The sequence below is a fragment of the Melopsittacus undulatus genome, chromosome 12 (genome assembly GCF_012275295.1).
Source record: "Melopsittacus undulatus isolate bMelUnd1 chromosome 12, bMelUnd1.mat.Z, whole genome shotgun sequence".
Lineage (NCBI taxonomy): Eukaryota > Metazoa > Chordata > Aves > Psittaciformes > Psittaculidae > Melopsittacus > Melopsittacus undulatus.
The window spans coordinates 9,797,017-9,824,192 of record NC_047538.1 but is presented as its reverse complement, the minus strand read 5'-3'; the positions used below and the strand labels follow the sequence as shown (position 1 = coordinate 9,824,192).

The 27,176-nt window shown below is 51.5% G+C and overlaps 1 protein-coding gene across 1 annotated transcript in view; it reads right to left on the bottom strand.

The window, feature by feature from the left end:
- Positions 1-3,841: 3,841 nt before the first annotated feature.
- Positions 3,842-27,176, bottom strand: part of KSR2 (kinase suppressor of ras 2) — a 74,681-nt gene continuing 51,346 nt past the window's right edge. The window contains exons 15-19 of the mRNA XM_034068471.1: positions 16,211-16,307; positions 11,592-11,725; positions 6,679-6,810; positions 4,491-4,620; positions 3,842-3,979 (exon numbers count right to left, since the gene is read on the bottom strand). Of these exons, the coding sequence (XP_033924362.1) occupies positions 3,842-3,979; positions 4,491-4,620; positions 6,679-6,810; positions 11,592-11,725; positions 16,211-16,307 (631 nt within the window). The remainder of the gene's footprint in view (positions 3,980-4,490; positions 4,621-6,678; positions 6,811-11,591; positions 11,726-16,210; positions 16,308-27,176) is intronic.

Genomic DNA, 27,176 nt, shown 5'->3' with positions numbered 1-27,176 from the left:
ATCACCTCCTTCATCTTCCCAACACATTCCACTTGCTCACTTAGAAACTAAAACCACTGAGTGAAGACACCACCTTTCTACAGTGATCACTCCATAAGAATGTGGTTCAGAATCAAGGGTTTCATGGTGAGACCTCCCTGCAACCCCTGGCAGCTGAGAAATCTGGTGATGGGGCATCCTCCCTGCCACAGACCCCAGGACCACTTCAGTGAAGGCATTGGTGAAGCCTCAGAGAGGCTTAGTGCAAGATTTACAGCACACGTGCACACAGGCACAGAGGATGGAGAGGGTATGAGACAGCAGGAGAGGGTTGGGGTGGGGAGGACAGGCAGAAGAGGACATTGAGGTGGGATGAAGATGGAGTGATTGTGTGTGTTAGAGGGGAAGAGGAGGGATGTGGAGGAGGCAGAGGGTAAGCAACTATGGAGCATCCTTTGTCATCACTAGGATGAGATGATGCTCAGCCACCTACACTGAGCTCTGCAGCATCACACCCATAGGACCACAAACCACGCATGCTGCCTGGTGAAGGGGGTAATTAGCACTAATTAGCACTCAAGTGCTCAAGCCAAGGCCTCATCCTGCCCTCACTTGCTCATCCCAGCAGCAGCAGAGGCAGGAGCAGGTGATTCCTGCCTCATCCCATGCAAAACATCCGAGAGTGAGATGCAACCGCATGGCACAGCAAATGTCCCAGAAGCATCAGCCTCCTCTTGACATTCCCTCTTCCAGCAGGCTTGGAGGCTGGATTCACCCCCTGCTCCTGCCCACCTCAGGTTTGACACAGACGCACGTGTGCAAATTTGAAGCCATAAAAGCATCCTTGTGGATGCCTTCACAATTAAAGCTCCATCTCTTCCTAGCTGCAATTAGGTTTCTAATCTTCATTTACTTATGCTAAAGCGGTTCAAAAGCCGGCAAGGGGGAGTTAGAGGAGCAGCAAACAAACCAGGGCTGGTTAGTTTGGAGAGCCTCGTCATGTCTCCAAATTAAAGCTAACTTACACTCCAATTGAATTACTCAGGATGGTTCCTGTCAAGCAATTACGCACAATAAGGGCCTGAAAATGCAATTTGTTGTCATCTGTCACTTGACAGCTCATCTAATGGACTCAAGGGCCCATCAGAGCTGACTGGGAGAGGGAAATACCAGCACACAGTATTCAAATGGCAACACCAGCTCCAAGACGCTGCCCAAAGAGCATTTTCTTCTGGGACATCCGGGATTTGGCTGATGGAAGATGAATATGCAGGGAAAACGGTCCTGGGGATGGCTGCTCATTCAGCTGAGATGTCTGCGGGGTGGGAAGGGGATGCTCTGTACCACCAGAGCCTGTCTGCATCCCTGGCTCCAGCAGTGAGCCCTGGGACAGCAATGGGAGAGGGGAAGGACCCCAGCTCCAATTGCACCCACTGTTCCTGGCCCCAGAGCATCCCCAAACCCAGGGCTTCGGCAGCATCTTCGGGAGTGAGGATGGAAACCAGGAGCAAAGCGGTGCCAGGGAGGAAGAGGGAATGGCTCAGTGATGAGATATGCACTGGGGCAAGCAGCTAAACTAACAGGAACGTGGAGGTGCACCCTGCCAAGAGGGAGACCCGGGGGGGAACATGAGTGGACACGGCCGGGAGGTAGAGAAGCCACTTGTGAAAGGTCACCACTGCCCATGAAGGGGCTGCAGAGGCGTTGGGGAGCAGGACTCCTCCAGCTCTAGCTCTGCAGATGCATTTCCCCACGGGGGGCAGCTAATAGCAGCAGCACTCCCGGACCCCAGCAGGCTCCAGCTCTGAACTCATGAATCAGCAACATTTCCCCCTTTCTTTCTCATTAAAAATAATAATAATAAAGAAAATGAAACAAACCCACTGAGAACCAAGCAGCGACCCCTCCCCAACCGAGCATCATGAGCACTGACCATGCTGATTGGGATCAGAGGAGCCCTGGGGTTAAATTGAAGCCGTCTGCCTCGAGGGTTGTCCCTGCTTGGCAGGGAACCGGCCCGAGCCCCGACCTCATGTGCACGGAGAGCCACCCGCTGTCCCCATCCCACCGCAGCCGGGCCTCGGCCACCGGCTCCGCTCCTCCAGCCCTTGCCGAGAGGCTCCACGGGATGGAATGCTGCAGGGGAAGAGGCTCATTCCCATCCTGCTGTTGGCCTGCGGCGCTCGCTGCTCCTCTGTAGCACAGGGTGGGGAGAGGAAGAGGAGAACCGCAGGGGGAGGAAGGCACCGTCCTTTAACTCCTCCTGTCACAGCCTGGAAGGGAACAACACAGCAGAGTCAGCGCTGGGTGCTTCATCCCACAACACTGTTTGCTGGCAGGGCAGCTCGTTGCAACAAGCCTCCCCAAAGGGACTTGACATGGGGATAGCCCTGAATGCAGCGGCACCATGGGATGCTGTCCTTCCTGCACATCCCCACCAGCCTGCGTTGGGGTTTCCTGATGTGGGCAGCTTCCAGGTTTAGTATAATCAAGAGGAGCAAGGGCTTGTTGGGTACCACACACCCCACCTGGCTCTCCAAGCAGCAGGATGCTGAGGGGCTTTTTCCCCCCATCCCCTTCACGCAGGGATGGCAAAGCCCCTGGATACCCCAGCCAGCTTATCCCTGTGCCAGCCTCCATGAGGAACCCAGGACTTAACATGGGAACAGTGGCTGAAGCAGCTGAGGAAGGAGGCAGCTCAGTGCTGAACCGAAGCATCCTCCCTCCCCAGCAGACTGGTAATGAAGAAGCCAGGCAGTTACACAGCCTGCTGCTTGGGGGTTCAGCATCCTTCAGCATTCCTTGCCCAGGTCCCTGAGCTGCCCCAGTGCCTGCTCGGAGCACAGCTAGGTAATTAACTTCCCTCCTAATTAACAGCTTCCTTTCAGGGTGATTTGGGCTCCATCTGACTGGGGGCTTTGTGCTGTTCCCTGGAGCACATGGGGATGGGAGGTGACACCGGTACCCAGAGGTCAGTTATCAGATGTGGGAGGAGAAATCAGTATCTCCAACCCTCGGTAAGTCCAAGAGGGATGCTTTGAGGAGTTGAAAACACTCTCACTTCTCTCCCTCAGCTCACCTTTGCCTCCCTCCATCCCCATTTCCAGTCTCCATGACCAGGGGGATGCATGTCAGGAGAAGGAAATATCCCCCCTGTGAATGCAACCCCCGCACGGATTGGGCTTTAGCTCCTATTTGTCACAATATGATGAATTCAAGGGAAGAAAATGAGTTTTTAAGTGATTCTGCTGCATTTTACCCTGCTGTTACCAACAAACCAGATCCTGAAACCCTGACTGGGGACCCATTTACACAGCATTTGCTGAAGCTGAGAAGTGACTAAGGCAAAGAAATGAAACAGAGCAGGACGTGGACACGAGCTGTCTGCAGGAGAAACCATTCCCACCCCTGGAAGCTGCAACTGCTGAGCAGGGCATACCCCCAACATTGGTTAAATTTGGGTGAAAGAAAGAAAAACCACCTTCCCAGGAGGGAAAGTTGCTCTGAGCATAGTGAACAGGTAGGCAATGGAGTCTACTATACCCCCAATGGAGATGTCCCCATGCCTGCCCTTGGACCTATCCTGCTTCTTCCTCTGGTGTTGATGGAGCACATTGCCAGGCTCCTCCTGATCATCTCCAACTACTTCCACAGGCTTTGTCACCCCAACAAAGGACAGCAGAACATGCACAGCACTCTGTGACCGCTCTTCCTACCCATCCTTGCCTCTCCGCATGCCATCAATGTACCTACAGCTTATCCCTGTCACCAACACCACCAATACAGGCTGTAATAGTGGGGTCTTGAAGAGCACAGGCAGAGCTGCCTGATGGCACAGGGAAAGGCAAGCAGGGACAGGGACTTACTCTGCTGACTTCCAGAAGTGCCCGGGATGCGAAAGGCGACGGTTGCGCTTTGGCAGTTTCTCCAGCATGTCCATGAGTTTGGTGAATGTGGGTCTCTCCTCTTGGTCGTAGGCCCAGCAGAAGAGGAGGATGTCCTGCAGTCACACAGGGTGAGAACCTGAGCAAACCAAGCCAGTGCCTCTCCATCACCACCCCTGTGCCCAACATCCACCCCGTGAGGACCCCATCTCCATCACTGCATCCTTGTGAAGGGCTGGGGTGGAGGGGATGCATCCATCCCATGAGGACCCCATCTCCATCACTGTATCCTTGTGAAGGGCTGGGGTGAAGGGGAAGCAACCATCCCATGAGAACCCTGTCTCCATCACTGCATCCTTGCAAAGGGCTGGGGTGGAGGGGATGCATCCATCCCATGAGAACCCCATCCCATCACTGCATCCTTGAAAAGGGCTGGGGTGGAGAGAACACGCAAGCTGAGCTAATGTTTGTGCCAGCAGGGAGGGCAGGGATCGAGCCCTTCCTTTTGTGCTGGCAGATTCCGGGCAGTGCAGGGTGTTTTTCAGAGGGACCCTCCACCTGTAGGTCAAGATCCCATTCCTCCTCCATGCACACAGGGGGCTCCAGTGCCTGCTCCACACCACGTACCGAGATCTCCTTGCCCATCCCAATCTGGCTGAGGTTGGGCTTCATCCCGCTTCCCACTTGCCAGATTATTGCCTCTGCTGGCTGTGTCTTGAAGGGCCATTCCCGTGCATGCAGCTCGTACCAGATCGTGCTGTTGGGATGTAGAAGGGATTAGAGATGAGAGGAGCTGGGAGGCATCCAGGGGCTGCATCTGGCCAATGCTCCACATCTGCCACCTCTCCCTGCTCCAAAATCACCCCCATCCAGATGTTTCATCCTAGATACGACATCAGAAGTACTCAGCCGTCAGGAGGATGCTGTGGGCAGGAGGATGATGAATGCATGGGCAAAGGCACCAGCCAGGCCGCTACATCAACTGGGAATCTCACAGGGTGATGGCAATCATGAAACCCCAACCATCTGCCACTGCACCACTCTTACCACTAAGCCAAACCTTTCTTTCCATGAGGACTCCCAAATCCAAGGGAATATCCCAAAACAAGGGTGTCCCTGTCTGAGCTTTGTCCTCCCCCGTGGTCCTACACCCCTGCTACCACCTGGGTGTTTAGCATCCTCATTTTCTGGCACCGGAAGGCTGAATGAGTCCCAACTCCTGCAGCACTCACCCCAATTTCCAAGGCAAATTCCCTGGACCTGCTTTCTCCTTCAAGTGATGCTGTGACCACCAGCTAAACCAACAAGAAATGGGGTTAAAAGGGCATCAGGGTGGAAAAATCTGGTGGAGAGGGTCTGATAAATGAAGGATCACTTCTGGATAGGGGGAATCCCTGATTTTGGAAATCGGCTCTCCTGATTTTGGGAAAATATGCACAGTTTGGCTGTAAATCTCTGAATATTGGAATCATGTGAGATAGATACCCATTGGTACTGCAGGGGAGGAACAGTGGGATTGGAGATGGGCAAGTTCTGGCAGCACCGGGTGAGATGCTCAGGCAGGAGCAGGGATTCTGAAGGTGCATCCAATGCATTTAAAATCAGGCTCCTGCTTGGGAGTTTGAGGCTTCATTTTTCCACTTTCCCACTTTTTGATGCATCCAAAACATCTGGGCTGCATCTCCCACAGCATGGATGGCCCTATGGAGAGCAGGCTGCTGCTCCAACCTCCCTTTGCATGAGAAGACACATCTCTAATACTGACCACTGCTGTGATGTCTCAGGCTTCAGCAAGCACACACCACCAGCCTCAGCCTCCTGCCTCACACCATCCTCACACACTTTAATTAATGTTTCTATCCTCTTTAGAAGATCTTTTCCTCTCGCTACCACTGATCCCTGTGTGGTGGCAATAACCCTCTGGGTCATCCGGGAGCATCCCAGGCTCCGCAGAAACAAGAAAGAGGAAAAATCGGGGAAAATCTTTTAATCTTTGAAGGGAATTTGTGCTTTACGTAAGAGCAGAGCTCACTCTCCAAGAGAAAGGAGGAAAACCTAAGCCTAAGTAACCAACTCTCACTTAGTCTGATACCATCCTTTAATTACGTCTTCATTCTTGTGCTAAAGTTATACCTCAGGGAGGGGATAAAAAAGAGAAGCCAGATCTTTTCAGCTGTAATTACTGTAGTTTTGATGGGAATATCACCTCTGATAACAGCCCCTTGTGAGCTCATCCCCGCAGCCTTTAAGGTATCCATGAGAAAATTAATCTGCTGGGTAAAGCCCTACGTCTCTGCCTTGAGAAAGGTTTTATCAGGGCTCAAATGGGCTCCTGCAATAAGAGAGGTTTGATTCCAGATAAAGGAACAGTGATGGGCTGAAGGACACTCATCAGTTCTCCTCTTGGGCTTTTGGCATCTCCTCCCCTGGCAGCCACCAGCACCAGCCCCTCTGCAGACAGCCAGGGGGGACAATGGGGGTATCCAGGGGTTCCCAGACCTGTGTTCCCATGCCTCCGCACCTAGAGCATCCTACCCCAGCAAGGAGGATGCAGGGGAGAAATCACACCAGGCTGGCATCCCCCCGGATCCCATTGCTCCGATCTGTATCCAAAACAGGAGGATTTGGTGATTTACAGGGGGTTTAACTCAAACTTCCCTGTACCAGGAAGGTGCTCTGAGCCCAGGGATGGGGATTCACACAGGCAGCATCCCCTTGGCATTGCAGCAAGCAAACTGTGTCCCCATCCCCTCCTGGCTGCTTAGAGCATCTCACACATGACCCAACCATGCCAGTTCTCACTGCAAGGACTCACCCCAGTGCGAAGACATCCGAGTGCTTGGAGAAGGGCAGCTTGTCCTCCTCGGTGTCGGGAGAGAGCTGGCGGATGATCTCGGGAGCCAGGTGGCACAACCACCCGTTCTGGATGCGCAGCTTGTTCTCCCGCCTGGAAAACATGGGGCTGAAGCCATGGGTACCACATGGGGGGAGCATCACCACCAGCAAGCAGCTCCCCAGCCCTCCCACCCTCTCCCAGTGGGAATTTAGGCCTGGTTTTCTCTATGGTATCCTTGCAAAGTCAGGCTTTAACCCTGCTGAGGGGAATGATGCTAATAGTGGCTTTGTGCCTGTCTCTGCTGGGTCCACAGTTTTGGACTAGCTTTGGTTCTGATGGGGATGCAGGATCTGCTGAGGCCCTCACTGTGATCACTGCTTCAAAACACCTTGAAAGAGCAGGGGCAAAGCATTCCCTGGGGTAAATCCCACCAGCACTGACACCTGAGATGACCCTGCTGTGATTGGAGCAGGGGTTTGGACTGGGGACCTCTAAGGGTCTCTTTCCAAGCAAACCCATCCTATAATAATGGCCTGAAAATCAGTGGGTTTAGGTGCTTGGCCCCCAGACAACCCCTCCAGGTCACCTTCACGTCCAAGCCTGGATGCTGTCATCCATGGGGGCAGCTTAGCTTTGTTATTATCACCAGCCCCTCAGTTCACCTCAGACATCATCTCCTCTACCTCCTCAAGGTCCCCCTGCTCAGAACAAATACATGAGGCTCCTTTGGCCAACAGCTGAGGTTGCTTCTTCATCCTTTATATCCTCCAGCAGGCACCTAGGATGCGCCACTGGCTTAGAAAGGGTCCCCAAGCAGGGAAATGGGGAAGGACCACCGATGGTGTTAACACACTAAGCAGCTTGATCATGTGTCCAAGCCCAAATTCAGCAGCACACTTTAGCAGGAGGTAACAAAACCTGCCCCATGTCACATCAGACAAGAGAAGGAAGAGCCCAATGACTTGTATCAAGGAATTTCTCCCTCTTTGTGCTTTGATGTGCTCCCAAAGACTGTGATGAACAAAGGTAAAGGATGGCTGTGGGGTCATCTGTGCTCCTGGGGCCAAAATCCCAGAGCTGAGGTCCCAGGGGACACCACTGAGGTATCTCCATTCACCTCCAAGGCAGGATGATGAGCTCCCACTGCTAACACTGTCTCCTTGGCTGGCTTTCCCCCCATGGCTGTTTACATACAGTGTGCACAGTCCAAGATGATGCAGTCTGGATCCTCTTAGCCAGAAAGCCATCCCCATCCCCAGACATCCCCCCCTCGGCTCTGTCAGTGACCAGGGGAGGATGCTCTCCCTAGGGAAGGATGCTGCTGGGCCAGGGCATCACTGATTAAGCTTCCATGCCCCCTCTGGGGTCTCAATGGATGCTCCTCACCCTGCTGTGCCACAGCCACGGCCGCAATCAGCAGCTTGGGCAAGACCAGGACCCTCCGGCCCCAGGAGCTGCAGAAGAGAGCACTTTGGCACAGGGGGGAGGCTTTCAGCTCCCACCACCATCCCCAGCCCTGTGAGGCTCTTAATTACGAGCTGCCATTAAGCATCAAGGCAATTAGAGCAGACACGGAGGAGCTGCTCATCCCTCCCTGTGTCTATGGTCTCTGTCCCCAGGCAGGCAGCAGGGAGCATTCAGATCTGCTCCACCACCATCAGCAAGACCAGGATTGAACCCAGGGCTTTTAGTTCTGCTTACTCAAGTCTCCAAGTGCTGTTAGATCCCATGTGTGGCTTTCAGGCTGGCCTCAGGATGCTCTGGAGACCAAATCTGGCTCCGGAGCTCCCGTGCATGTACACCCAAGCAAGTAGCTATGGGTCTATGAGCTTCCAATAATGAAGGCTGAGCTTTAAAGCTGTTCCAAACTTGGTTCAATTGCAGCAATTTGAGGTTTCATGGCCAAAGTTTGCCTGACTTCATAACAGACCTGGCCGCTACCAGAAAGCAGAACCAGCTGAGCATCTTCCAAAGCCACTGAAGGACAAACCAGCCCCAAAGGAAAAGCAAGAGCAGGAGCGATTTTCCAGCCACTTAAAACCCACCTCATACTCCTCATAATTACAGAGCAGCCCCTCCAAGACAAAAAAAAACCATTTAAATAAAGGAGAAATACATCTGATTTCACCAGGATAAGACACTGGATTAGGAAGTCTCTGCAGAGAGTGGTTTAGTTGTGATAGTCATCTCAGTGCTCAGCAGCACAAGTGTGTCACAGCACAGATGGGCACTGCAAACTCCTTGTGTTGGGTGCTCTCATGAGCTGAAGGTGAGCCTGGGCTAGGAGGTTGGGGAGGGTGTGTAAGCCATGTCTTGAAGCCTAGAGGAACCAGGTCAGTTTGGAGTTCTTACTCACATCCCCATCACCATCATTAACTTGACCTGCAAATTTTGCTCCCTTCTCCATCCAGGCTTCCTCTGCAGATCCCAGACTGGACTTTATCTTTCTTCTTCATCTGCAAGAAGCCAGAACCAGCAGAAAACCCTCCCTGAAAAGGGAAACCAGCCCTGCAGACACATGCTGCTTCCGAATCACAGTGATCGATGAGTGCAGATCCCCAAAGCCTTCTCTCAGCTCCCCAGCAGCAGAAGACGTGTGGGTCACAAGCAGAGCAACTGAAAGCAACTTGAGGCAGGGATTTCCCCATTTTCTCTGTTTTTCTAGCAAACCACTGCTCATTTCTGTCCAGCCTTACATTTCTGACCATTCTTCCTCTCATGAGTAATCTCATGACCTTTACCCATCAAGTCATACCCCAATCTTGAGCAGAGATGGCCATGCATTGGTCCACCCCATTGGATACCCTGTTTCCCAGCATCTCATATCTTGTTTTATCTCCACAGCATCTCTGACCTTCATAGCAAAGGCCTCTAGCAAAATTTGGCCATTTTTGCCCAAATCCTTCTCCTGCTGTTGCAATGAGCTGCAACCTCATCCTGGCAGGACCTAAGTCCCAAATCTCTGCCCAGCTGCTAAACCAGAGCTGAAGCCCACTTCTCTACTGTGGGGAGAGCAGCAGCACTGCTGAATTCCTTGCCGTTCCAAAGCTTTTGGCCAAGTTTGTGCTAAAACCAGATGATATTTATACAAATGGAAAGGAAAGGCTGGCTGCTCAGCTCACCATGAGAGGCATGGGACAGAGAGAAGCATCTGTTGCCTTTGCCTCTAATCCTTTGGCCTCATCCCATGGGAACTAGAAATACATACACATGTAACTTTACAGATGCATTTTATCCCCTGAGCAGCTTCACTGTAAAGTGATGACCGGCCACAACAACCTTTCCAGTGACAAACCCCATCATGAGGGGTGATGGAGACCAAGAGGACCATGTGAGTGGAGATAATGAACACTTCAGTCCAGTACCAGCTGTTCTGGATTCTGTACTGTGAGGGTGCTGAGGCGCTGGCACAGGGTGCCCAGAGCAGCTGTGGCTGCCCCATCCCTGGCAGTGTTCAAGGCCAGGTTGGACACAGGGGCTTGGAGCAGCTGCTCCAGTGGAAGGGGTCCCTGCCCGTGGCAGGGGTTGGAGCTGGAGGAGCTTTAAGCTCCTTTCCAACCCGACCCATTCCATGATGCTATGACCAGAAGGTGGGTACCACACTGCTGGAGAGGAAACCTGCCCAAGCAGCTGGCTCTGATAACACCAGGCTTGGCCTGGGCTGCTTCCAGCACAATGGGTTTAGTGAAAAGCTCTCTCCTGCTGAGAGAAGCCAGCAACACTCTTTAGTTTTAACAAACTATAGAATATAAGCTTTGGTCGCTTTTCCTCTCTTTGGTTTCCTTCCCCCCCTCCCCCAGCTTTGCTTCTCTTCCTTCCCACAACTGCTGAAACTCTTTGCCCTGCAGAGCCTGCAGCTGGAAAACCTCCCACAGCACTGGGAAAAAAACACCCAAACAAACATTTAATAAGGAACATTTACCAAATGGGCTCGATTCCAGACCTCAATAATGTCACGGCACTGTGAATGTCCCAACCTTGGCTCTCATTTTCTCTGTGTCTTGCTCCAGTGTCAGCACAGAGACTGTAGCCAGATGTCTGCAGCACCCAAAAGGTCACTGGGGTGATTGGGGACATCCATGGGGACATCAGTGCAGGATGCTGTGCTGGCTGCACCACTCATCAGCCCAGAGGCAGGAGATTAACCAGATCCCAGGGGATTATATAGGGATGTATATTATATCCATAGGGAAAAGCCAAGAAATGAACTGGCTTTGCCAGCCCAAGTGGAACAGAGCCCAAGGAGCATCTCCCAGGGTGGTTCAGCCATGGAAATGATGCATTCCATTGCGATGGGAAGAGGTTGCATCCAAAAGACCCTGCCCAGGGCCAACTCCTGTCTCTCTGAACCAAACTGCCCCAGTCTCACACTCAGCATTGCGCTCCTTCCAATCAAAAGCAACTCTGCCCTTAAACACCTGGTTAAAAACCCAAATGAAACAAAATCAAATCAAAACCAGCTGCAAATCCTGCCCCACGAAGTGGAGCAGTTGGGTTTCACCTCTCGGTGCTGAGCCCAGACCCACCTTGCTGCAGAAATCCCAGGCTTCTCTCACCATCCCTCTGGGGCTTTGCTCTCCAAACCCCACAACAGTGCTGAGCATGGAGCTGCATTTCAAAGCAGCATCACTTGTGGGGCAGAGGGGGTTCTGCAGGAGCTCTTTTCCCAAATCATTCCTCCTCAAAAGCAAAATCCTGGGAGGTGGGATAGTGAAATCCAATGGCAGCCCCAGGATACTCAAAGGCAGCTTGGCCTCATTTCTAGCAAGACTGCAGACCCAGAAATGCACTTGCAGAAGAGGTTTGGGGGTACCCTTCGCATGTTTCCAGCTCAAAGAGGAGCTCTAGGACACAGGGAGGGATGCTGGTATTTCCATCATGCCATGTCCTACCTGCCTGCTTGGAGAACTCCCGAGATGCTGAAGAGGCCGAAGTCTGTGATCACCACCTTGCCGTTGTCATAGAAAACGTTTTTTGACTTGAGGTCCTTGTGAAGGATCCCCTTGGCATGCAGGTAGCCCATTCCCTAGGATGGAAGAGAGAGAAAAACACCCCGAGACTGAATAAGCAACACTGAGAGAATAGCACCAGAGCTGGGGCAGCCTCATGATTGCCAAGATGGGGAGAGCCCAGATGCTGGAGCAAGTCCAGAGGAGGCCATGGGGATGAGCAGGGCCTGGAGCAGCTCCTGTATGGAGCCAGGCTGAGAACATTGGGGCTGTTCAGCCTGGAGAAGAGAAGCTGCTGGAGACCTCAGAGCAGCTTCGAGCATCTGAAGGGGCTACAGGGATGCTGGAGAGGGGCTCTTCCTCAGGGACTGTAGTGATAAGACAAGGGGTGATGGGTTCAGACTGAAACAGGGGAGATTTAGGTTAGATCTAAGAAAGCTGTTCCCTGTGAGGGTGCTGAGGTGCTGGCACAGGGTGCCCAGAGAAGCTGTGGCTGCCCCATCCCTGGCAGTGTTCAAGGCCAGGTTGGACACAGGGGCTTGGAGCAGCTGCTCCAGTGGAAGGGGTCCCTGCCCATGGCAGGGGTTGGAGCTGGAGGAGCTTTAAGGTCCCTTCAACCCAAACCATTCCATGATTCTATCTCTGTCCCACAGCAACACATCCACGCTATCAAGCTATGGCTGGGGCACAACCAGAGGCTGCATGTCCCCAAATGTCCCTGCAGATGTGCAGGCTTGGGACAGGCATCACTTGATGCTCAGGGAGGGTGATGGGCTGTGACAGCATCACTTGTCTTCCTGATTAATGGCTTACGCAGGGAAAATTAGCAGCAAACCAAACTGGCAGTCGCTTTCCTGAGATCCTCTGCTGGGAAATGGATGATGATGATGATGATGATGATGTTTTCCCTTTCCAGACTGGGAGCAGAGGGTAATAAGTCAAATCTCTCCATCCCCACTACCGTGTCCCCTGGCTGAGCCATTAGTGCTTCCTATGTGCACACCGACACCATTAGCACGGAAACAAGCACCTCGCAGGAGTCCTGCCTTGATTCCTTTCCCTGAGGAAAAGCTGCTTGGTGGTTAATTAAAATTATTGCTAATGATGCAAAAAGAGGCCATGGGTGGGAAATCCAACTCCTTTGCACCGGCTGAGCATCAGCAAATCAAGCTGACTGCCGACAGCTCCATGTGGAGGGCGCTCAGCTCCATGGGATCACCAGCTCTGGGAATGGGGAGGGGGATGAAAGCCATTTATCCCCACTTCAGCAGGGCTTTTGATGCTGTCCCACTTTTCATTCTCAAGCAGACTAGGGGAATCTTGGGCTAGAGAAAGCTGTTGAAGGATAAATGCCAAATGGGCCAGCAAACTGTTGCTTAAGAGTGAATATCAGCTATGGGCGACATGGGGGGATTTATTCACTGGATTTCCATGGGGGTCCATCCTAGGCCTGATCTTTCCACATGTCATCATTAACCATGCCGGCAGTGGAACAGGGTTGCATTGGTAAGTTTGCAGACAATGCGGAGCTGGGAGGAATGATCCAAATTCAGAAATGATGTGGAAAAACGGGAAAGCCAACAGGAAATCCCACACATCCTCAAATGTAAGCACCTGGGATGTGGGGGGATCTTCGGAAGGCACCAAGGACTCAGCAGCAGCACGAACCCACTCCAGGAGTGGGAAAGGCTGTCAGCAGCCAGGAACAATGTGCTGCTGGGGGTAGGAAATACCCCAACACAGCAAGTAATGGGGGTTTAACTTCACCCTTCAGTGGTCAAATCCTGAAGTGCCTCTTCTAAGGGATGCTGGAGGAAGGAAAGGATTCAGTGCTGTGGTTGGCCCTGAGATGCCACAGCTGCAGCTGGACTGTTCCAGCCACTGGGATTAATTAGGGGTCTCTGTGTCCCAGCACATGAAATACTGATCAGGTTTAAAGTTCTGCTTTAAAATATGACTGTCACCTGCCCAGGTCGTGCATTTCAATGTGTGAGCCTGCAGCGCCTTGAGCAGCCGTGAGGCAGGATGTGACCCAGCACCATGAGGATGCTCTGCAGCCCCCTCCCATCACACAGGAGCTCAAAGCAGGCACTGTGCTCCCCTGGATGGGAACACGTCCCCCGTGCAATCATCGAACGCAGCGAGCCTTTGCCATAGGTATTTCTCAGCAAGCCCAAAACCCTCTCGTTGTTCCACGGGGTTTTGTGCAGATCCCACTGCAAATTCCAGCCCCGCCACCTTCACCCCCGGGATGAGCTGTGGGAAAACACTCGCAGCCCAGTAATGCCTTAATTTGCTTGGCTGGCCAACGAGAGCGAAAAGGCAGCTCCCTCTGCCGGCTCCGCTTCCCAAAGAAGCCAACTTCCACCTCCGGAGCAGCATGGAACAGCGAGAGCCCTTGCACCCACTAATCCAATCAGCTTAACGACTCTCCTACCGCATGCAGGGACTCAAAGGATAAAGGCAAACAATGTGAGCCAAAGCCTCTAGCACGGGTCTGCCTCCGCAGCACCAAGCCCAATCATAGAATCATAGAATAGAATAGTTCGGGTTGGAAAGGACCTCAAGATTATCCAGTTCCAACCCCCCTGCCATGGGCAGGGACACCTCACACTAAACCATGGCACCCAAGGCTTCACCCAACCTGGCCTTGAACACTGCCAAGGATGGAGCATTCACAACTTCCCTGGGCAACCCATTCCAGTACCTCACCACCCTCACAGTAAAGAATTTCCTCCTTAGATCCAATCTAAACTTCCCCTGTTTCAGTTTGAACCCATTACCCCTTGTCCTGTCACTACAAAGGAAGTCACTGGGGTTTTCCTTCGGTTCTCCACGCCAGCCAACATCAAGTCCATCAAAACATCCTTAACGTCTGCTAGTGGTTAACATGGGGAGGTGGGAAGGTGGAAGCTGTTCCCTGTGAGGGTGCTGAGGCGCTGGCACAGGGTGCCCAGAGAAGCTGTGGCTGCCCCATCCCTGGCAGTGTTCAAGGCCAGGTTGGACACAGGGGCTTGGAGCAGCTGCTCCAGTGGAAGGGGTCCCTGCCTGTGGCAGGGGTTGGAGCTGGAGGAGCTTTAAGGTCCCTTCAAACACAAACCAGGCCGGGGTTCTATGACTTTAAGGAATTTACTTTAGAAACAGAATGCACTTTGCTAAACCTGTGTGTAAATAGAAGCAAAATAGGCAATCTAATGAGAAACAGCATAAGCACAGGCAGGGAGCAGCACTGTTCAGGACATTGCCAAACATATTCTGTATCAGTATCTGAAGAGGGCCTATAAGGATGCTGGGGAGGGACTCTTCGTTAGGGACTGTAGTGACAGGACAAGGGGTAATGGGTTCAAAATTCAACAGGGGAAGTTTAGATTGGATATAAGGAGGAAGTTCTTTACTGTTAGGGTGGTGAGGCACTGGAATGGGTTGTCCAGGGAGGTTGTGAATGCTCCATCCCTGGCAGTGCTCAAGGCCAGGTTGGACAGAGCCTTGGGTGCCATGGTTTAGTGTGAGGTGTCCCTGCCCATGGCAGGAGGTTGGAACTGGATGATCTTAAGGTCCTTTCCAACCTGAATTATTCTATGATTCTATATTCTGTTTTCTAACATGGATTTGCATATTTAAGGGATTTACGACCTGCCAGAAAACTTTCTTCCTTTTCTCTTTTTCTCCACAGAAAGATGTTAGTCATGAACTCAGCCACAGATGACTTGGTGTTCCTGTGGGCCGAAGGTATTGGCTGTCCTTGGCCAGTGTCATGACTCCCATGGTAGGACACATGCCAAACACTTTAGGCATCATTTGATGTTAAGTACGTTTGGAATCACAGCACAGCCCTCCTCTGGCAGACAGCTTAACACCTCTTGAGGAAATGAGCCGTTGCAGACACTCAATGGGAAGCTCTGACGGCTCAGGACCCAACTTCCCAGCCACTTGACCCCGCCACGTGAGGATGCTCCCCAGCATCTATTTATATGGTCACGTCTGAAGTGTTGAAGATGCTCTCTGAGTCATCTCCATGAAAGGAAAAGCTCTTTTAGCTCTGAAAAATGTGTGTATTCTGCCTCGTGGCACACGCAGCCTCCTGCCATGAGCACCACGGCACTGACCCCTCCGGCGCCTGGGCTGCAGGGATGCGATCACTACAGAGACATGGAAACCTCAGAGCAACAGCAGATCATTGGGGTTTCCCCAAGAGGAGAGGAATATCCAACCAGCAATTCACTCACAGTAGCAAAGCTGGACTTAAACACCTGCACTGCCAAGAGGATGTAGACAGGATGAGTCCCAGGGTTACCAGGGGGAGCCCAGGGGAAAAACTGGGATGAGGCAGATCTAAAAGACCTGGATTTTAAAGGCAAAAGGGGTTACCCTGCCCAACCTCCTTGGATTCTTCACTCCCGGTCTTGGCTGGATCCAGATCCCCATTCATGCCAAGCTGTCCTACATCACCACATCACCACATCACACCACACCACATCACCACATCACCACATCACACCACACCACATCACCACATCACACCACACCACATCACCACATCACCACATCACACCACAGCATACCTTCACGATTTCTTGTGCTATCTGCCTTGTCTTGTTGACATCCAGGACAATTTTGGCATCTCTCACCACCGAGTAGAGAGTGCGTCCTTTACACAGGCTGAAAGAGAAGGAAAAGGGAGAAGGTAAAAGCAGTTTACAGCCCCCCATTGAGAAACATTCCAAAAGTACAAAGGCAGTGGCTGGGAACTATAAACAACCACAGGAGCTTTGGCTACATCTCAAGGCAGATTGAAGATTTGGGATGGGAACTGGGGGCTCTCCCCAGTGTGGCACTGGGAGGTGTGTATTGGTGCCATCACTGTGGTACCAAACCCCATAAGGGGTAACCCCGGGCTGGATCCCGGCTCTTCCCCACATCCCATCCATGGAGGAACCACCTGGTCCTCTTGCTTCAGAGGGGTTTTGTGCAAAACTGGCTGCAGCTCCCACCTCTTCCCTCAGAGGATACAATGCCCACAGATGTAACATGAGTCAAAAGAGGAAAGACAGGGAGGAGAATGAAACCCCCCCCGAACCCAACGCACTGTACAATGTCCTCCAATTTTCCTTCTCCCGTACCAATTACAGTAAAATCTATTTACAGAGCCTTAATTACCAAAGGCAGCTGGAAAGGGGGGGGGGGATATAAACCAATTAAAAATATATTGACATTTGAATATCATAATGGAGAACGTGGGTGGCTGCTGCCTCGACTCGCGCCCACAAAAATAAGGGCTTCTTTTTGCTTTTCCCTATCCACCCACACTCATTACAGGCAACTTTGGAGAGATGAGGCTGGATACCTGTGCCTGGGAATAAAGAGCCTGACACATGCCTTGTTAAAGAGGCTTCAGCGACCACAGACCTTAATCTGATCCTGGGCTAGTTAATGGATAAAAAGCTATGGGTTTTAATTCCGCTGCTCTCCTCACCCATCTCCACCACCATCTCCTCCAGCCCTGGGGAAGCCAGCACTGGATTTATCCCGTGGGAGATTAATAGGGTTTGCCCCTTTTGGGATGGAAATAACCAGCCCAATCTGTGCCTCCTTGCAAAGGATGAGGAGCATCACACTGAGCTGGCCTGGGTTTGCCTGGGTACCATGTTGATCAGACAGGGAGACAGGATGGTTCAGACCCCAGGCATGAATGAGGGAGAAGAGGAGCACTGAGGGCAGTGATGCTTGAGCACAACCCTGTGGAGAGGTGAGCAGCACCATGGGCTTGATGATCCTAAAGGCTGTATAACCATAGAATGGTTTGGGTTGGAAAGGACCTTAAGATCATCCAGTTCCAATCCCCTGCCATGGGCAGGGACACCTCACACTAAACCATGTCACCCAAGGTTCTGTCCAGACTGGCCTTGAATGCTGCCAGGGATGAACTTAAAGGTTGGACTTGATGATCCTTAAGGTCTTTTCCATCCTAGCTGATTCCATGATTCTGTGAACATCCCACAGGTTGCAAACCTGGAGGAATTGGGAGCACAACATGATGGAAAAGCCCTGCTTTCATTTTGACCCCAGGCTGGCTCGGAGCAGTATGATGAGGCAAAAACCCCATGGAGGCTGTGCTATGTTTTCCCTGGGAACACTGAAAAGGCAGCAGCAAACCCAGGGTGTCCCACATCATTACCTGTCAATAAGGTCCCAGTGAGCTATTAGCCCCCAAAAGCAGGGATGTTCGAGGCCAAAAGCTCCACATCCCTCCATTGGCAGAAAGCACAGTTTTCAGGTCAAACAGCAAAGCAGGAATGGGACCAGACCCATATCTCATGGGTTTTGGAAAGACAACTATATCCTTCTACTTTGCCATGGGTTGTACTGGAAATAGCCTTGCAAGTGAGTGGCAGTGGGGATTTTAAGGTATCTTCACACCCATGCAACTGCCTTCTAGTAATGGTTTTCCTTGCTCAGGTGCCTCAGCACATCCCTGAGCCCACCAGCTGGGCTGCAAACCCAAGGCACCCACCATTACAAACATGACCTTCCTCTAAATCAGCTGCTCCCCATCTCCTGCAATAGTTTGGCTGCAGCCAAATCTGAACTTGTCTGAACACTTGAATCCAAGCCCTCAAACTCCCACTTGGAAAGCAAATCACTTGGAAGTGATCAAGAAAACCCTTGGGTTTCTGCAACTGGGATTGAAGGGTACAAAACAATGACAAATATTCATCCTCTTCTCACCACCTTTAAAGTATTCAGGGGTTTTGTACTAACCTGCTCCATAACCCTGCAAAGCTCCAAGCTCTGCAGTGCAACAGGCATTCTGTGCCTCCCATGACCTGCCTGTGCACAAAGGAGTTCCCCCAGCACCCCCCTGCTCACCAGCCGATGCTTATTTCCCTTCAGAGAAAACCATTACAGCAAGTGGCTTGTGGTCTGCATTAGTCACGAATCAACACTGCACATGCAATCAATAGAGCAGAACTGGGCTTGATTTCAGCCCTGAAGTGAGTTAAGATCAGCTGTTTTCCTGGAAAAGGGTTGTTTAAGAGAAAAAAACCCTCCAATTTCTGCCTCTGTGCGCTGCTGCGATAACCCGAGGAGCAGAGCCTGCAGCCCTTTTCAGATGAGATTCCCATCTCTCCACTTCATTTACAGAGGGACTGCATTAAAGGAGGCAGCAGATGCCCTCGGTGTGGGACCTGGCACAAGGACACTGCTCAGACCCGGGGTGGTGGCAGCAGCACACGGTGAAGCACTGTGGCCATGGGACATGCCAGCCCTGCTCCTCACACCCCGGGAGAGCCATCAAAGCAGCCCAGGTGCCTCACACCTCCCCTCAATGAATAACTCCTCCGTATCAATCCAAATGCACCAGGATGTGAAGCATTTTCTTTATGGATAAGGAGCTGCCAATGCAGAGATAAAGCCCTGTCGATACCTATTATGTAGCACCTGAGCCCATTCAACCACCACCTGCGGAACCTTTTCATGGCAGAGCTCAACAATTTCACTGCTTCTCGTTCCTCGTCTGCCGTCAATCGCTCCCCATTGGGGCAGGAGCAGCAGGTACAAAGCGCTGCTCCGGGGCATGCACATCATTTTCTGCCTTCCCACTTCAAGAGGTCTATGCCGAGCCATGGCATTGAGGTACCCATCCGGCTGCGAGCAAGCAGGGCTGTGGATCACAAGGCCAGAAAGCGCCTACACTTGACACCAAAAACAAAGGCAGATGATTTGCATGTTCAGATGGAGCAAGGCTTATTCACCACTCAAGTATGTATTCAGAGATAAATACCTGTCTTCTCCTCCTGAACCTCTCCATCCCAGCCATCAGCAGAGCATGACACGTGCCTTGGTACCATGTGGTGACCAAACATCATCCAGAGCTAAGAACAGCCCCGCTGGGTGGTTTGGGAAGATGCAAAGGTCCTTCCCATGGTTCCCAGCATCCAGGAGTGCACCTCAACCCATGGCACAACCTCAGCACCAGGACAATCCCAGCCCCATCCCGCTGCAGATGCGGTTCTCTATTCAAAATGAGTTTTTGAAGAGTTCAGCCAAGCAAGCCAAATCCCAAATTGCTTTATAAACACTCTGCATTTCACCAACGTGAAGCCATCAGCAACGGGAGCAAAGCCAAAGCGACTTGAAGGGGAGCAATTTGGGAGGGATGAGTGAGGAAGAGCACTGCCTTTTGCTAATTTTCCTATTTGATGTGAAAACAACTTCATCCCTCCTTCATCCATTGGGGGTTTCTTCTCCCTCATCAATAGGGATGATCATCATCTCTACACTGACAATCATCACCTTTATAGGGTTGAAGACCTCAGCCTGGCTCGGAAGCAGAGCAGAGCTGATGGTACAGTGCTCGCACGCAGGTCACGATGCCATTACTTCCCAGTGTTTTGTGCTTTTCTTGCCTCTGCCCAACCATCCACATAAATGTCCATTAAATTAAATAGGCTCATTTGAACACCCCAAAGTGATGCTAGTCCCCAGAAAGCTCATTACTCGCTAGTATGTTGATTTATGGGCAACCAGCTCAGATACCATGGTGATAGCCAGCAGGCTGCACCCAGGGGAGACACACAAAGAGTGAGAGTGGGAATTCATAATAAGTGCTTTAATATAAAAATACCTCTGCTAGCAGGTTACATCTGTGCTGCAGGAAAGACAGCGCAAAGAGGGGAGCCGCTCGGATGCTCCCACCCTCCCCAGCAGTTTCCTGACTTCCAGTGTTTCATGGAGAAGGGAATCTTTGGGGAATACTAAGATACAGCCACAGCAACCGGAGCTGCTGAGCTGGGCCTTGTTTGATTTAGCTTGAGCAGGACCAGCCACTACAGAGAGGGGAGGAATGAGTTCTGCCCGTGCCCAAGTTGACTGACAACTATTTCCACCCAGCAGCTTTGTTTTCCTCCTTCACCAACATCTGGCAATGTTTTGCAACCAGAGAGCCACCAAATGGGCAATGAAACCAGGCTGGAAGAGCAGCAAAGGGAGAGGTTTGGGTTAATTTTATCCCTGGGCTTCTTTTTCCTCCAAATCAATAGGAAATATCTCACCCCTGACGCATGCTCTCCCTGCTACGCCAGTGTGAGCAAAGCAGAGAAGTGCCATCAGCCAGCCCAAGCTTCCCAAGCCCTCTGCATCTAAATGCCACCCCAGGACAGTGGGGACAGGCGCTGGGACAACAAGGGTCACATTGACGTGAGCTGCGATGAGTTTGTTAGGTCTCCACCCAAAGAGAAAGCTGGCATGCATCAGATTCACACCTATACATACATACATATATATACACACACACATATATATTTCTCCCTAATTAAAAGTGTTGTTGGGCCCCATAGCTCTACTGTGGGGTATTCAGGACTGGTTTCACTGGTATTCAAACCATCACCAAAACCTCCAGGTGAGGTAAAGCAGTGCTTCCCTGAACCAGCATGGAAACTCCTTAGCCCCAGGACTACAACTTTCCTTCCATTTCCTTCCTCTTCACTGCACCCACTGGCAAGCAGGGAAACAGCTTCCCCTCCACTCCACTCCCATCACTTCCAACATCAGCAACCTGTGGTTTCCTTCCTCCCCAGATCCCAGGGAGCACCATCCATCCACACTGCACCACAAGCAGGGTGGGAAGCGGCAGCCAAGAGCTTCATGGCAGCACAGCACCAGGAAATGCTGGACCAGAAGCCTGCAGACCTGATGCTGAGCATCAGCATCATTAAAGCTCAGCTCCTCCGGGTGAAAATACTTCTCCCATGAAACTCCACCTCCAAGCTGACCCCTTACACAAGTCACCCAAAACAACCCCAGCAGGGAGGCAGGAATTCATTACCTGCCACATAAAGCAAAGCCCAGGTCCCCAACCCGGACCCAGCTCCCACTTTGCATGGAGGAGCCTCTGTAGAACAAAATGAAGGTGACGACATAGAAAAGCAATGGCGAGACGATGCTCAGGACAGTCCCCTCTCTCCCTGTCTCCTAACCCATGGAAGTACCGTCCTTTGATGGGTATTACTTAGGCAGCACATTGGAGCTCCCAGCAGCTGGCACAGATAACTACAGCCAGATAACTACAGTCAGATAACTACAGCCAGAGCCTCCAAACCGCAAGGGCTGAAGGAGGAGGAGAAGGAGGAGGAGGAGGAGGAAGAGAAGGAGGAAGAGGAGGAGGAGGGGGAGGAGGAGGGGGATCAGCCTCCCCCAAAAGTAGCTTCAATTCCATCATCACTTCGGGTAAAAAAAAGAACCCAAGTTATTTAGAAAAAGCCAACTCCATGCATTTTTATTTGGAGGAGATGGTGTCAGAGACGAGCTCTCCCACAGCTGCAGGGGAAGAGCTGTGAGACAGGTGAATGCAAAGCAGGCACCAGCCCCAGCAGCTTAGCCAGAGCCCTGACTGCAAACAAGTCATCTGGAAACGTTCACTGCTTCAGGTGGTACTCACTGCCTTTGCAGAGGGTGAGAGTGTTGGATGGGTCTATGGGGATGTGTGGAGATGCTTGGACCTCTCCTTGCCTTTGAAGGAGCCTAATATATTCCCTGTGCCCTGATCCTCCTGCTGTTTTGAGTGTGAGGAAGGAAAAGATGCTTCTTTTGAAGAGAGGGAAGAAACAAGTCTTTTGATGGAGATGGCTGCTTGACTAGAGCCCAACTCTGCTTTGCAATGGTAATAATGATTATTATTAATGAAAACTTCATAATGCTGTCACAGGAGGGATCTAATTCCCTCCTCTTTGGCTAGGCAGGAGGATGCCAGCACACAGGTTCCCCACCACCAGCAAACAGCCCTGCCTGGCTCCAAAGAGGATCCCTGGCATTGAGGATGCTCCAGAAAAATAAGGAATCATGCTCAGATATATCACTTAATAGCAAAGGGAAGAACTGGCATGAGCAGAAGGGGTTTGTGGGACCATCTCTCAGCAGGACACTTAATCAAAGGCTTTCCCTTAAACACCTGCTTAAATCCCTTGCTCTCCAGTGGAGTGTGAGCCCCGCTGTGTTGGGTACATTCCTCAAGAAGTCACTGCCTAAATAGCACCATTCCCATGGCACTTTGAAACACTTTTGAGACACAAAGGAGAACATCCCCCCTTGAGCATCCCCTGCACAGAGGAGCACATTAAGGAGCTGCTAACACAGCCACCAGTGGGGATTTGATGCTGCAGAGGGTAAGAACAGCTCAGCCAGCACTGAAGCAGCCAGCTCTTACTTCAACATCAAACACCCTTGCAGAGGATCAAGCCGCTGTCTTTCCCCATCCCTATCACATCCTCTTTGCTTGGGATATTTCAGTCTCCTCGCCAGTGCATCCCATCCTGGAACGCTGTCTCCAGGCGGAAGATAAATACTTGCTTAATGTACATATTAATACACCTATCGACTTTGCTGTTGTCAGTCGTTATCAAGATTTATCCAGCCTGATGGCCTCTTATTGATTGCGAAGGAGTGTATTCCCACGGGTCAATCAATTCTGACCCAGCCTGTGGCATGAAGTCAATACCTATTTATTATATGATCTACGAGCTCCATTATTTAACTGCTAGGAATGGGGAAACACAGCAAAAGTAAGGAGGGAAAACAACTGAGAGCCAGGCCAGGAGGTGATGCTTTGGCTCCAAAAGTGGTTGCTTTAACATGGGGAGAGTTAGAGGAGGCAGGACCTGCTCCCAGAATATACCCATGAGTGGGGAGAGAAGGACCAGAGCTCAGAGGCATCTCAGATACACACAGATGCATTGCTCTGAGAAAGCAATGCATCAGCACCGTGCCTCAGTTTCCCTCCTGTTGAGCAGCATTTAGAGCTCCTACTTAACTTCCCAGGCATGAAAGGAGGCCGATAGGTTGTACCTTGAGATTGGTGGGTTGTGGTGAGGAGAAAAGGGCAATTTGGTGTTCATTAATGCCCAATTGATCAGTGTGACTCCCTGGGGTGGGCTGCAAGCAGCACATTGGCTTGAGCAGTGCATCCTGGCCCCATGGAGCACCCACAGGGGATAAACCAAGCAGCCCCCATCTGCTCCATCTTAAGAGCAATGATTTACACACTTCCCCTTTACTTCCTTTAAAACATCCACTCAGCCCTCAGCTCCCTGAGTATTCAGATTTACAAGCCCCAAATCCCTCACAGCCAAGCTGGGACACTGGAAATGTCAGGGAGTTTGGCACAGGGAGAGGCTTGGAAGAGCCGAGTGTTTAAAGCTGAGCTGTGTGCAGAGATTCCCCGTGCCCACAGGAAACAAGGTCCAGGAATGGGAGAGGATTCCCTGCAGGGAGCTGGGCTTGTTCCTCCCAACAGCAGAATCACACACTCAATATTGCCAAAAGCCAGCATAGAAATAGATCATAAATCAAAACAAACCCCAGTATTTAGTCCATTTGGTGCAAGGAAGCTTTCCTGTAAGACACAGCCACAGCATCTGGGATAATCTTCCCATCTTGCTCCCACACCTTCCCTATTAATTCACAGCAGGTAATGTGTTCCCTGGTATTGAAGGCAATTTGCTTTGCCAGGGAGGAAAAAAGAGCAAACTCTCCTTTCATCTTCGGGATCTCACATAAGAGCTTCCCCCCCCAAGCACCAGCTCCAGGGAAGGGTTTGGGAGATGCTCCCGCTCCAACAGAAACCCTCCCAGTTTCTCTGCTGAAAGGCACCTTCAACAGATCCATTCTCTTTATATAGTCCTGCCATGGTCAGACTGAATTCCTCGTGTTCTCCTTGGGCTTCCTGACACTTCAGAGCAGGGACATAAATCATGACCATGCAGTCCCGGAGGGGATCACCAGCAGCCATCCGGTTGGCTCCTGGTCCCACTTTAAATCCGGAGCTGCTCTGGCATCACACTGTGATGAGAGGGGCCAAAACCCTGCCTGGGGCACCCTGGGGAGCAAATCCCAGGGTCTTTGCACAGGTTCCTGGTGCCACATTGGAGCTTTTAGCTAAAACCCAAGTAATCTCCTTAGGAAAGCTGCACCAAATCCCCCACGCAAGGCAGCAAGAGCTCAAGGCACAAAGGCTCCGGCTCAAACCTCCTCTCCTGCCTTTGAGACCTGTGAACCTGCTTGCAAACAAGGCTGCCATCCAGCAAGAGCCATCAGTGCCTCTCCATAAAGCTGCTGATCCCCCTGCTTTCGTTACAGCCTCTGTGAGACCCAGGGGCCTTGGGAAGCATCAATAAGCATGAAAATCCCCTCTTTTTTCACTTTTTTCCACAGAAGGAACACCCAGAATCCTAAAATCTGCTAATTTCTGCAACCCATTACCCTCGTGGGTGGCTCGAGCCATTGCAATAGCATTAGAGCACTGTTAGACTTTGTCTTTTGAGGGACCTCCTGGGTGGCTGAGGCTTTACCACCCTCCCCACACCACCACAGGCGGAGGCTGGGACTGGGAACACCAAGGAGCTGATGTAAGGAGCTTACTTACCCAGGGCTTTGTCTCATTGAACACCAGCAAACACAAGTTGTCATTTCCCTGCATGCAGCAAACACGGCACTTTTCCAGTCCTTTCATCTCCTCTGGGTCCAGGACTTGGATGCTGTTCTGTGCTATCCATTATGCAGCACTCCAAGCAGCACCAAGATCACATTCACTCTTGCTCAAGACTAATTAAGATGAATGTTAACTGTCTCCAGCACTCATTACCCAAGAGGGAATCTATTAGTGGCTCTGATGGAAGCACGCTTTGGAGTAACCACCTCCCATTGCCCAAAGATGCTGGATTTCTCCTTTTCTGACCCAGACACTGGCACGAAGAGGCACCTCAAGAATCAGTGACTCATAGAGACTGCCCCAACCCAGAGGCAGGACCTTGCACTTGGCCTTGTTGAACCTCATGACATGCTCCCACCTCTCCAGCCTGTCCAGGTCCCTCTGTATGGCATCCATCCCCTGGGCATGTCAACTGCACCACACAGCTTGGTGTTACCTGCAGATGCTGCCCTCAATCACTATGCCATTGATGGGCATATTAAGCCATACTGGTCCCAGTCATGTGGCCAGACCAATGGTTAATGCAGAGGAAAACCAGAGCATTAACCCAGCACATCCTGCTGCTGCCTCAGTTTCCCCCCCCCCCCCCAGCTGTCGTCTGTGGGCTGTGGTGTTTGGAAGGGGAGATTTCTTTCTGCTAATGAGATGCTCCATGAATATTCCAGCAAACAGGAAGGAAAGCGTAGGGATGTGAGAAAGCAAAAATAAACTGGTCTATAAATAACCCCCCTCCGGCAGCGCCGGGCAGCACATCGTGGTAGAGCCCCTTCCAGGGATGGGCAGCTGCTTCCCGCATGCCACAGGAATACAGAGCTATAAGAAACTGCTGTTCTTGGTGGAAAAACATCCTCGAGCACCCACTTCGGAGCACCCACAGGAAAAGGAGCCTCTCTTTTACACAGAGCCAAGTCGGGGCCAGGGACGCGGGCAGGGAGGAGCAGGCAAGGAAATTCAGACATCCTGGATTTGTGTCTAATTAACCCCACCAGGCAGCTGGGATTGGTTTTCCCCGCTCCAAGCAAGGTTGGTTTAAAGTTATTCCCATAAACCTCCTTTATTGGTGGGTTTGGAAGTATTGGAAGCTGCTCTAAGGTCTCCCCTGAGTCTCCTCCAGCACAACTTAAGCTCATGATCACCAGAGATGGTCCAAGAAGCCCCCAGAAATGTCCAACCAAGGACAGACCCAACAAGGACTGCAGGTACAAGGGCAAGGCAGCATCCCTGCACTGTCAGCCTGGGAAATGGAAGGGATACTTTGCCCTGACAGCCTCAGAAGTGGCTCCTGGTGAAGCACCATCAGAACAGAGCCCAATAGGAAGCCTCAAAGGGGAATAAGTTGTGTCTGGAAGTGACCTCCAGGCTAAGGGATGTGCACTCATGGCTTCCCATTCCCTGAGACTGAGCTGAGCCCCCTTCCAGCATTCCCCTCGTCATTCCTGTATCCTCATGGCCAGCCCAGCACCAGACACGATCGCACCCCACAACTCCCAGCAGGAAAAAACCAGGCAGGTTTCCTGTTGCGATGGAATAATCATGGTGATGTTGATTCAGCCTTCGAAGAACATGGATAAAAGCAGGTTCCTGGTTGTAGGCAAAGAGCAGGCGAGGCTCGGAGATGCTGTGAGCACAGGTTATATTTAGGGCAATCCAATAAATCTCTGTTTTGACCTTAAATAAAGGACTGAGTGCAGCTGGGAAGAGAATGAAGGCGAGCGGCACGCTTCGCAGCCCTCATATTAATGCATCAAGCTACGGATTTATTTTGTCAGGCTGTCAAAAGTGGCACCTTTACGGGTTTATATAAAGAGGCATTAGAATAGAAAACACTTTGTAGCTAAAAAACCCCATTAAAATAAAGAATATATTGCCCAGGTTCTGCTGCTGAATAGGATTGAAAAGCAAATAGGGGCTGCAAAGGGGTGGAAAAGCTGCGTTCTCCTGCGTGTAGAGGCTGCGACGCAGTGTAGCGCATGGATGGGGTGTCTGACGCATCCATCAATACAGGTGTTTGCACCCTTTTCAAACAGCTTTTGGCCTAAGCTAGC